The 12,514-nt window shown below is 43.3% G+C and overlaps 1 protein-coding gene across 1 annotated transcript in view; it reads right to left on the bottom strand.

The window, feature by feature from the left end:
* Positions 1 to 11,790, bottom strand: part of KIF5B (kinesin family member 5B) — a 77,964-nt gene extending 66,174 nt beyond the window's left edge. Inside the window, exon 1 of the mRNA XM_024750075.1 lies at positions 11,642 to 11,790. Coding sequence (XP_024605843.1) covers positions 11,642 to 11,790 — 149 coding nt within the window. The remainder of the gene's footprint in view (positions 1 to 11,641) is intronic.
* Between the last annotated feature and the right edge of the window lie 724 nt (positions 11,791 to 12,514).

Genomic DNA, 12,514 nt, shown 5'->3' with positions numbered 1-12,514 from the left:
AAAAAAAAAAAAAAAATGACTGTATGTATATGTATAACTGAATCACTTTGCTGTACAGCAGAAGTTAACACATTGTAAAGCAATTATACTTCAATAAAATTTTTAAAAATGAGAACAAATAAAACTTACTCTGTTTATAAATATGAAGGATATACCTACCACATCCTCCTACCTAAAGAGTGGGTTTACAGGTGATTTTGATTTTTCTTGCCTGTACTTTCTGATTTTTTTCTTTGATGAACATGTATTTCTCATGAAATAAAAAGTCAGTATAAAAGAAATTTGAAGCAAGCAGGCCTTAAAAGGAAGACAAGAGGATTCCAGATAACCAACGAGGTCCTACTGTAGCACAGGGAACTCTACTCAATCTTCTGACATGAAAAGAATTTGAAAAAGAATAGATACATGTCTAAGTATAATTGAATCACTTCGGTGTACAACTGAAACTAATACAACATTGTCAATTAACTACACTCCAATCGAAAATAAAAATTAAAGGGACTTCCCTGGTGGTCCAGTGGTTAGGACTCCACGCTCTCACTGCCAGGTGCCCAGGTTCAATCCCTGGGATCCCAGGGAACTATGATCCCGCAAGCCGCGTCGTGGGACCATAGGTAGATAGATAATAAAAACTTTTTGAAAAGAGGATTCTAGAAACACAGTGTGAGTACTCTTGAGCTCTGCTTGGTAAGCAAAGGTCTCTACAAAACATATTCTCTATGCAAATAAGCTACAACCAGCCAGAAAACAAGACTGCTTGTTGGTGGAGATAGAGAATGCAGAGTCCAGCTATTAATGGTATCAAAATTCGTATTCTGAAGAGAATTCTGGGTTGCTTCTTGCCCAAAACAAAACTAAAATGAAGAATAAAAATTCAATAAACTTTCCCTAGACAACTTTACACATGGAACCTCTTTCAAGTCCCATTTCAGGTTTCATTTTTTAAAAATAGAACCTTGCTTTGCCTTTTTTCAACGCATTCTTTTCTACTCAAACCTAGTGTTTTGGCTCTAAAACTCAATCCCATGGACAATAGAAGAGAGCCCAGGCCCAGAGGTTTTTATCAGGTGGATCAGGAAACTGCTCCGTTTTGTTCTTTTCTAAATACCGGAGGACTATGGTTAAACCAAAGTAACAAAACAAAAACCAAAAAACAGAAAAACCCAAAAAAACCCACTCCACCAAATGAAAACATAAATGTCCCTTTGCTGCCATTTTTTTTATATTGTGCTTACTTACTATCTGCAAAGCGCCATGATATTGAAAGTGTTGTCTCAGGGATAAAACGCAATTTAACTCGAGTTGTTAGACACCAAGACAAGCCAGGATGCTCTGGGCTCGGTCGTCAGGAGCCAAGTGGTGGCTTTTGCTTCCCACCAGAGAGGCACCGCCTCCCTAGGTAAAGCATTCGGTGCCAGGGAGCCCTGAGAACTGACAGACCCAGGCCCTGGTGTGCACCCAAATGGGAGAGCGAGTCCTTTTGCACAATGCCTTTTGGTAGGGGAACCTTGGCTGAACAATGGCGATGGTAGCTAAAGTGGATGGTAACACGACCCTGGGGAGTCCTTGCCAGGGAAAGTGCCCCCCAACCCGACAAGGGGAGAGAGTATATGGCTGTCTTTTTTCATGAATCTTTTAAGCTTACGGGGCACTGGCTGACCTGCTGGAGGCTGGTGTCTGGGTGGGAGTGTATGGGAAGTGGGCCAGAAGAAAGAGGACAGACACAGCACTAGCTGTTTGGATAAGCACAGATGATGAGAGAGGATTCTTTTCTTTTCTTTTCTTTTTTTAAATTTAATTTTACCTGCGTTGGGTCTTTGTTGCTGTGTGTGGACTTTCTCTAGTTGTGGGGAGCAGGGGCCACCCCTCGTTGCGGTGCGCAGGCCTCTCATTGCGGTGGCTTCTCTTGTTGAGGAGCATGGGCTCTAGGTGTGTGGGCTTCAGTAGTTGTGGCTCGCAGGTTCAGAAGTTGTGGTACGTGGGCTCAGTACTTATGGCGCACAGGCTTAGCTGCTCCGCGGCATGTGGAATCCTCCCGGACCAGGGCTCGAATCCGTGTCCCCCACATTGGCAGGCGGACTCCCAACCACTGCGCCATGAGGGAAGTCCCAAGAGAGGGGATTCTGAAGGCAAAGACTGGAGCTGATTGTCTTTTTGTTTTTACTTACAAAAATACAGCACAACACAAGGAATACATGTGAACCTGTACTGTTACTAAATGGGGGTTAAGCTTTCGTTCTGTGATTGTCTTATTTGACTTACTATTTCTTACTAGAAACCCTCAGATATCACAGAAAAACAAATTTCAAAGGAAGAAATTTTGAAAAAAAAAAAAGATGCTTTTCCCTACATCCTACTTACTCTTTGAAGTTGGACAAAGAGGGAGGTGGCTCTTGATCAAGTTGGGATCAAACGGTACCTTAAAGTCACTAAGCTGGATATTGTGAACAGTGCTGCTATGAACATAGGGAGGTGCAAACTTTATCTAGAGGATGGATAAACAACAAGGTCCTACTGTATAGCATGGGGAACTATATTCAATATCCTGTGATAAACCATCATGGAAAAGAACATTTTAAAAAGTCAAAAACTGAGTCACTTCGCTGTACAGTAGTAATTCACACAACATTGTAAATCAACTAGACTTCAATAAAAAAAAAGTCACCAAGCTGGGAGCCAGTACAGCATTTCAAGGGCAAAACTTGGTGCTTAGATATTTAACACAGGGACAATGGGAACGTTGAAAAGAAGATGTAACACGACTTTGTCTTTTCAGTGTTCCTCTGAGTCATTACTTTACGTCTTTTTCTACCTACAAAGATGGATTTTCATGTGTCCCAGCTACCTCCTTGTTTGACTTGGGCACAAGCTCTTTGTGGCAACCCCCAGACCTGTCATTGTCGGATGATTCATGTGAGGTGTCCAGGAGGGCTGGCGGTCCACCTTGGGAAGAACGGACCTGCCGGATCAGATGTGTTGGTTTGGTTCAACGTGGTACATACTTATTAAGCCACTACTAGGGGCAAGGCTGACTGTGGAGAGAAATTTAAAAGATTAGTAACATACTTCTCAGTGTAGACAAAGGAAGGAAAGGCCAGTTTGGGGTAGAACAGTTGGGCAAGATTTTACAGATTTCAGCTGGTCCCTGAAGGGTGATTAGGGTCCCAGCTGGCAGAGGAAGCGAATGCCCTGAGATGCCTTAGGGGTGTGGTCAGAAGCCTTGCAGGTTCCTGGGATTCCTGGTGAGAGGTAAGGTAGCAGAGATTAGGATGTAGTACACTTTATGTATCTCAAGTCTCTGGGGCAAGGTACAGAGTAGGCTCACCTCCGCAGGGGACCTCTGTGCTCCTGAGGTCGTGATTAAGGTAGGATCCAGGACCTGGCAGGCTGAGTTAAGGAAGGAAGGGGTAGATGTTCACCAAGCAGGAGCAGGATGCTGCCAGGACCTGAGAGCCTGGATCCCTTCCTCCCTGAGACCCAGCTTCGTTTCTTTCCTCGGGCTCCATGAGACACTTGTACCCTGGAATAACTTTCTCTTAGCTTTAGCTAGTTTGAGTTGGGGATCATATACTCCTGATCAATCCAGTATCACTGTTTTCTCTCATTAATCGACAATTAAATCCGAGTTCTGATGCCTTTTCATTTCTTTTTTTTTTTTTCTCTGTTTAATCACATTTCAAATATATTCACCCGGCTAGAGAATCACGTTGACCACTCACGGCCTTGGGCCATGGGAACGCAGAGTAACAAATAGCCCCAATATGGGAAGGGTGGGCAGTACATAGAGAGCTCTCAGCTTTGGGGGTCACACAGAGCCAGGGATCCTTTCTGAAAATTGTGCTTGGGTAGGGCTCCATAATATGGGACATATCCTGGGACTCTAACAAAAAATACTTAGTTGCATTAAGAATTGTCCTGTCTTCTAACATACACACACTACTATATATAAAACAGATAACCAACAAGGACCTACTGTAGTACAGGGAACTCTACTCGATACCCTGTAATAACCTATATGGGAAAAGAATCTGAAAAAGAACAGATAAATGTATATGTATAACTGAATCACTTTGCTGTACACCTGAAATTAACACAACATTGTAAATCAACTATACTCCAATGTAAAATTTAAAAAAAAATTTTAATTCTGTGCTCCACAGCAAGAGAAGCCACCGCAATGAAGAGTAGCCCCAACTAGAGAAAGCCCGCACGCAGCAGTGAAGACCCAACACGGCCAAAAATAAATAAATAAATAATAAATAAATTTAAAAAATAATTTTAATGAAAAAAGTAAAGTCAACTGATTAGAAACCTTAAAAAAATAACATTAAAAAAATATAGGGCTGCCCTGGTGGTGCAGTGGTTGAGATTCCGCCTGCCGATGCAGCGGACACGGGTTCGTGCCGTGGTCCGGGAAGATCCCACATGCCGCAGAGCGGCTGGGCCCGTGGGCCATGGCCGCTGAGCCTGCGCATCTGGAGCCTGTGCTCCGCAACGGGAGAGGCCACAACAGTGAGAGCCCCGCGTACCGCAAAAATAAAAAAATTAAAATCTGTTCCATAAAAAAGAAAGGATTGTCTTCTAAACTGCCCCGACTTGCTCCTCCCCATTCCCCAGGGGTTCTCAACAAAGACTGAGTCTCAAGGACCCTTGAGACAAAGGCCTCTTCACCAATGCAGTGGGAGAGGCAGCACCCTAGGCATCTGCATGAGTGAAGAAAATAATTGTTTGTGTGAATTTTTAACCTTTCAAATCTGTTTGTGTTGCCATGCAGACACAGTCTCACTGGTGCCCCTTAGTTCTCAGACTTGAAGAATAAGATGTTTTTGTATCTTCTTATCTCTGCTCTTGTAGATTTCAACATGGGTCATTTTCGATTTGATCCCATTAACTTATAGCCGTGAATTTTTTTTAAAAATTCTTAAAAAAAAAAAAAATTCTTAAGTGATCATAGCATTCAATATTTTTCTCTCGTTTATTCTCTACGGTCTCATTATTTGTCAAGACCAAACTCTTGTTTCTTATTCGTCAGTTCCTGTAGCATTTCCTAAGACCTTGACTGTTCATGGGCTTTTATTTTCTGTCTTCTTCTCTTACCCTCAGCAACATGCTTTTGAGAACACACTTTATCGAGAATGCAACTCACAGTGCCAAGATACAACTCCAAAAGTACTATGTAAAATCGCCATAAGTTTAGTCCAACCTTTTCCCCAAGGCTGATGGTCAAAGAAGTATCCTTACTTAGACCCGGCCAAACATTACCCAGCACTTGCCCTGAAAGGCAATTAATGAAACAAAAGGAACTTGCATCTTCAAATGACACAGAAGAGCTTGGATGAGATCCTGATGACCCAGCCCTGCTTGATTCTGGTCCAGGCACCAGATCCCAGGTCCCTGCATTACTCCTGAGTTTGTGATCCCTATAAGTACTTCTCTAATTCTTCTAAGCAGATGTCCAGGTTATCATTTGTAGGTCCAGGTATCACTGAAGAGCAGAACTAGCCTGCCCGTACCCGACAGTGTACAATACAGGCTTTGTCAAGGGCTTTTATTCAGAAGCGCTCACATTTGTGGCCTTGTGCCCAGACTGCTTCTGCCTAAATGAGCTATTATTGCCAAATAAACTTTTAGTCTTAGAGGCTTAGCCTCTCCCAGACGCTCAGTATATTGGCCTTGTTTCCTGCAGTTACATCCCAGCCCTTAGCCTTGCATCACGAATCCTCACGGAGATTTTTTTTCCCTTCTCCTTCTTGTGGTCAAACAATCCAGCTTTTCTATGTGAGTGGTGAGTGGTTTTCAATCACATATTTACATCTGCTCATCGCTTCGTACATGCAGGGTTGTCTCCCCAGATACAGTCTAAATTGCCTGTGGGAAGGGATCCTGGGTGTGTTGTTTATATCTCTCTGTCACATCTTGCGTGGGTACATCTGACGGCCAGTTAAGGGGAGACATCTTTCCAGTGGAAGAAAATATTGGATAGACAAAGAAATAAAGAAAACCTTTCTAACAGCTGAAGAAGAGATAGCTAGAAAGGGAAATTAAGGATAGGGGAGGCAATAAAAAGAGAAAAGAAAAGAGAAAAATGCACCTTTATTCCTCGGACCACTAGAATTCTTCCTCATCTGAGAGTTAATCTAGTAGGTGCTCTGTCATAATAAATAAAATGTTCAAGCTTCTTATATTTTATAGTCCGTTTCTAAGGCATTTTAATGTTTAATCCCACTGTAATTTCTATGTGATGTTGATTGTAAAGGTCCCCCTTTCACTATTCACTACAGCAGGAAACTCAGTTTTGTTCTTGAATAAGAATCAAATCGGGGCTTCCCTGGTGGTGCATTGGTTAAGAATCTGCCTGCCAATGCAGGGGACATGGGTTCAATCCCTGGTCCGGGAAGATCCCACACGCCGTGGAGCAACTAAGCCCGTGTGCCGCAACTACTGAGCCTGCCTTCCAGAACCCACGTGCCACAACTACTGAAGCCCATGTGCCTATACCCCATGCTCTGCAACAAGAGAAGCCACCGCAGTGAGAAGCCCACGGACCGCAGTGAAGACCCAACACAGCCAAAAATAAATAAATAGAATAAATTTATAAAAAAAAAGAATCATTCTTATTCAACACACATATCTTGGTAGCATAGTATGAGGGCATATATTGGATAATCTCTCAATATATCTCATTCCTATAACATGTTTAATAAAAGCAATGCAGGTATAGAAAGTACTTCCTAGTATCATAAAATAAAAGATAATAAACCATAATGGAAAATGATATAAAAAAGAATGTCTACATGTGTCTAACTGAGTCACTTTGCTGTACAGCAGAAATTAACACAATATTGTAAATCAACTATACTTCAATAAAAAAAAAAATTTAAGGTAAGCATTAAAGACCTAGTTGTTATTAAATTCAATTTTGTATTCTTTTTTGCAGTAGGGATTTCTCATAATTGTGGTTATATATAACATATAACTATAGCTAATACAATAGCTCTTTACTTTGACCTATGTATAAAGTGTTGCCTACAGTTCCAAATATTCACATGCTAAAAATGCAAAGTGTCAAAAAAATGCCATGTCATTTCTAAAATCAGTACTGTAACTCAGAGACAATTGAAATTGATCTCTTACATGTCACATCCAAGGCAGGTGAGAGCATGGGCACATTTCTCATAAAGATGCATTGAAACACAGAGCTGCCTTTCTTTTCATATCCACTTTAAAGCATCTATTCAGAATCCAGCTCCGTGCTCTGGATCAGAGTCAGTTTTTGTCACCGATATGGGTGAAAGTCTCATCACTATTTATCCAGGATGTTTGACAAGTGAACCACATCCAAGAAAGTGCTGGCAGGAATCAAAGATTATTTGGAACACCCTGGAAGAAAGCTAAAGACTTGGATGTAATTTTTAACCAGAAGAAACTTCCTCTTCACTAAACAGTCCAAGTTCTTACATTATTATTTATCAATATAGTCAGAGAAAGATCTTTTCACCTATTTAATTTCATTCAACTTTCCATTTTTTAAGTTCAGAGAATGTCTATTTCTATTATGTGTGTGGATATCAAGGGCACCCACTGAAGACATGCAGGAAAAACAACTAAGGATTTAAAATTATGGAGCTGAGGTTATCACTGATTCAATGTTAATTAAGTACCTTCTTTTTATTTTTTCTTTACCAACACAAAGATGATAAACAGTGGTTCTAGCCCCAGGTCCAGAGGTGAAGGAAGGGAGTTGATCAGACAGCTCTGCCAGGAAGTTTGTCTGCAAATAGGAAGGTTATTTTTACCAACAATTACAGACGCCAGAGCATATATTTTGACTGTATTTTCTGGGTGTGTAGGTGTGAGATCGAGCAGGACACAGTGGGGGCCCTCCCGGGTACAAAAGCCCCTCTGTGTCCCCCATTTCTTGTTTGTAGAAAAAGGCTTTAGTCTCCTAGGCCTTCCCTGAGTTCCAAAGAGCAGACTCAAGCAGTTACTAATTAGGGAGGTGAGGCTGACAGAAACAAAGGAAAAGGAGGTGAGCAAAAAAAGTAATGATACCTAAAACAGAGTTCCTCCTCAAGAGATCTATTTATCAGTCTTATGCATCTCTTTGAGTTGTTCTTCAGAAACTAAGACTCCCACCCATGTGGAGGATGCTGACTACATGCTGACAGCAAGCACACAGACCCCAGACTGGTTGGAACCAGAAGGTTGATGGTTAAGATTCCTGAAACATTGCCCTGTTACCTCACCACCAGCCAATCAGAAGAAAGTCAACAAGCTGCAACCCTCACCCCAAATGCTGCCTTTAAAAACCCTTCCCCAGGGACTTCACTGGTGGCACAATGGTTAAGAATCCACCTGCCAATGCAGGGTACATGGGTTCAACCCCTGGTCTGGGAAAACCCCCATGCTGCAGAGCAACTAAGCCCCTGCACCACAACTACGGAGCCTGTGCTCTAGAGCCTGCGAGCCACAACTACTGAGCCCGCAAGCCACAACTACTGAAGCCCGCGTGCCTAGAGCCCGTGCTCCGCAACAAGAGAAACCACCGCAATGAGAAGCCCACGCACCGCAACAAAGAGTAGCCCCTGCTTGCTGCAACTAGAGAAAGCCTGTGCACAGCAACAAAGACCCAACGCAGCCAAAAAAAACCCAAAAACCAAAAAACCCTTCCCTGAAAGCCATTGGGGATTTGGGGTCTTTTAAGCATTAGCTGCCCATTCTCCTTGCTTGGCACCCTGCAATAAACTCTGAACGTTCCTTCACCACAACCCAGTGTCAGTAGATTGGCGTTGCCAGGCAGCAGGTGAGCGGACCCCAGTTTGGTTCAGTAACAGACAGTCTGGGTAGAGCTATTTTCCTCTTTTGCTCAGTTCCCACTGTCATCCAATACATAATATGTGGTCCTGAACACAGTCTTGTCTGTGACTCTAACGAGGATCCAACTCATGACCCTGACCTCCTGGACACAAGGGTCTAGAGCTGTGCTGATCCGTACCGCAGTCACTAACCACTTGTGGTTATTTACACTTCAGTTAAATTTAAAACTTCAGTTTCCAATATCACATTTCAAGTGCCCCACAGGCAAATATGATTATGGCTCACGGCTACTGTATTGAACAGTGCAGATATAGAAGATTTCCACCATCACAGGAAGTTCTGTTGGACTGTGCTAGCTAGATCCTGGGGACTCAAAGTCTGTGAAGCAGCAGCAGTGGCCTCATCAGGGGCTTGTTAGAAATGCAGAGTCTCAGTTACCCCCAAATCTACTGAGTCATAATCTGTTTACAAAGACTGCCAGGTGATTTATGCACCATTCAAGTTTGAGATGCATTGCTCTAGACAATGAAGGAAGCACAGCCTCGGGTTTAGAACAAGGAGAGAACTGTATCCAGGTTGGGTTTACCAGGTGCAGGGTCACCTCCTGCAGCAAGGTGTGTTACCGTGGCTTATTAACACCAGGAAGAACATAAGGTTACTTCCAGCCATAATTTAACAATCAACATCCCTACCAATTGCTGGTGTTGACCCATGCCTTCCTTCCTCTTGATCCCCTCAAAAGAGCCAAGCATTGACTAATCCCTTACTCTGAGCTATACCTTGTTCTAGGTGTCTCATACCTTGTTCTAGGTGTCTCATACCTTGTTCTAGGTGTCTCATACGTTTTGATTCATTAACCCTCACAAACAACCCAACAGGTGGCTTATGTTATTAACCTCATTTTACAGATGAGGATTTTCGAGATGCAGAGAATGGAAGTAAGCTAAGGTCACCATGGCCAAGCCAAGGTTCCACGGAACTCACACAAGAGGGTCTCTCCAGGCTGCTGGCAGTTCCCGGAAAACTACAGCTTTGGGGGTTCTTACCAGGTGCTCTGAGCTCCAAAGCCAGAGGGGTGGAAAGGGTTACTTGTTTGTCCTGTGCTTCTCTTGGTTCCACTTATCTCCCTGAGAGGCTCCACAGTTCAGATTTGCTGTCACCTACTTTAAGGTGATGGCTGGCAAAACCCCACGTTTCCTTCCTGTTTGTCTAGCTTAGCACATCCTAATGCTCGACTCTCTTTCCCCAAATTCCCAGGAAGAACCCAGGAAAGACGGAGAGCTGCAGTTAAGCTCCTGCCAAGATCCTAATGCAACCTGTCCACCGGGGGATGCAGGCCCCGCCTAGAATCAGCTGTTTCCTGCCCTGCCTAATGGCTCAGGGTGAGTCATCACTCTCCCCAGCCCCACTAGGGCGTGGCTCCTCTGATCCCTTACCAGTAAGGGATCAGTAAGGCCGCCCAGTAAGGCTGGAGAGCCAGCTATTTCTCCTTTGCCTCTCATGAATTTTAAATGACTGCACTTAAAGCCCCAAAGTGCCCACAGACCTGAAATTAACTCTGTCGGCCTTTGGCAGACACCAAATGACCTGCATGCATTAAAGCCCAATGAGGGGTAACTGGGGGCTTGCCAGGGCCTTGCCTCTCACATGGCTAAAGAGGGACCTGCCTCAGCATCAGCCTTGTGTGTTTATTCACAGTGTCAAGTTTTGTGGAACCAACAGGACACACCACCCAGGACCTTAGTTTCCTCCCCTCCTGTACTCTGCTTGGCTTGCTTTCAGTAGGAAATGGTATGTTCTGGAAGGATTGTGTCTCTGTACCCCGTGGGTATCCAGCAGAGGGCCCTGCATGCAGTGGGCACTCAATAGATGTTTATTAAGGAAGGAATGCAAATGAATGGGGATTCCAATGATTGCTGTTACTGGTCTATAGCCAATAAGAGCAGCACGACACTCTGTAGCCCTCTAGGAGCCTTCTGCAATAAACAAAGTACTCTATAAAATTTCAGGCGATAAATGCACGTACTAGTCTTATCTGATAACCGGGAAGGCTGGTGTTAAGTGAGGTTATGATGTGGCTACCATCGAACCTGGCAGAATAAAATTCAGTCTTTTTCGTTTGTACCTTGAACCTCTATAGTCAGGAGGAACTGAGATCTAAGGAAAAAGGGTCACAGTCACTGCGGCCAACTGATTTATGTCCGTCTGAGGGTGACCTGAGACAAGACCACTGGATTTGCTAAGAAAAAGGGTACAAATGAACTTATCTACAAAACAGAAATAGAGTCACAGATGTAGAAAACAATCTTATGGTTACCAGGGGATAAGGGCGGGGGGATAAATTGGGAGATTGGGATCGACATATACACACTACTATATATAAAATAGATAACTAATAAGGACATGCTGTATAGCATGGGGACCTCTACTCAATATTCTTTGATGACCTATATGGGAAAAGAATCTGAAAAAGACTGGATATATGCATATGTATAACTGATTCACTTTGCTGTACACCTGAAACTAACAACACTGTAAATCAACTATACTCCAATAAAATAAAAAGAACATTGGATTTGCTCTGTGGCTGCAGTATGCTTCAGGGGCAGAAACAAAGCCAAGGGGCAAGGCCTCCAGAGTTGGTGTGAACTGCTGCATTTTTCAGCCTGGAAGGGAAGAAGGGTGAGAGGTCGGGGTGGAGTAAACCAGTGAGATTCCGACGCCACCTTTGGAGGGCACAGGCCAGGGCTGGGCCCCATGGCATCCGTCTCTGCCGGAACACGCTCTAGAGCACCAGTGAATGGATCCTGACGATAGCACTTACCTGAAATATTTGCCAACAACTTCACCCTCATTGGAAACTGAGAGGAAATGCTCTAGGGAGGAGGTGATTACATCATGCTGGCTTCTGCCCTCCTCCTGGCTCTGAGGGCTGCGCCCTGTATTGTCACCCTGCATTCTGCCAACACCCATGTTTTGCTTTTCCCTTCAAGCTGGTGAGATGGGTTAAATGGATTCTTTTATGTCCAGAGAGGAGTCTGATCCTTAAAGGACCTCATTAAAGAGAAAGCGTTTTTTGAGAGTCATTGAGTTTAATGGGTCTTTATGTAAAGACGGACTTTCCAAAATCCCTCCTGAAGAAGGCCATTTGCACCACTGTCTTGAATATTTGTGTCCTCAGTACAGCCTCTGAGGAACTGACTGTGGATGAGGTCAGTGGGTGACAGAGACCGCAGGGAACTTTCCACTGTAAGGAGGACGCAGGTCTTTGCATGATGGCTTACAGATGACTTGGACCTTTTATTTTATCTTACTTATTAAAAGTACTAAAAGTAACATGGTTAATCATTAGAGAAATATAAATCAGAACTACAATGAGGTATCACCTCACACCAGTCAGAATGGCCATCATCAAAAAGTCTACAAACAGTAAATGCTGGAGAGGGTGTGGAGAAAAGGGAACCCTCCTGCACTCTTGGTGGGAGTGTAAATTGGTACAACCACTATGGAGAACAGTATGGAGGGCCCTTAAGAAAACTGAAAATAGAGCTACCATATGATCCAGCAATCCCACTCCTGGGCATGTATCCTGAAAAGACAAAAACTCTAATATGAATATTATATCACTTATATGTGGAATCTAAAAAAAATCATACAAATAACTTATTTAAAAAATAGAAATAGACTCACAGACATA

The sequence above is a fragment of the Neophocaena asiaeorientalis genome, unplaced genomic scaffold (assembly GCF_003031525.2).
Source record: "Neophocaena asiaeorientalis asiaeorientalis breed wild unplaced genomic scaffold, Neophocaena_asiaeorientalis_V1.1 scaffold4, whole genome shotgun sequence".
Classification (NCBI taxonomy): domain Eukaryota; kingdom Metazoa; phylum Chordata; class Mammalia; order Artiodactyla; family Phocoenidae; genus Neophocaena; species Neophocaena asiaeorientalis.
Note: the sequence above shows the minus strand (reverse complement) of the source record. Positions and strands in the feature narration are given on the sequence as shown.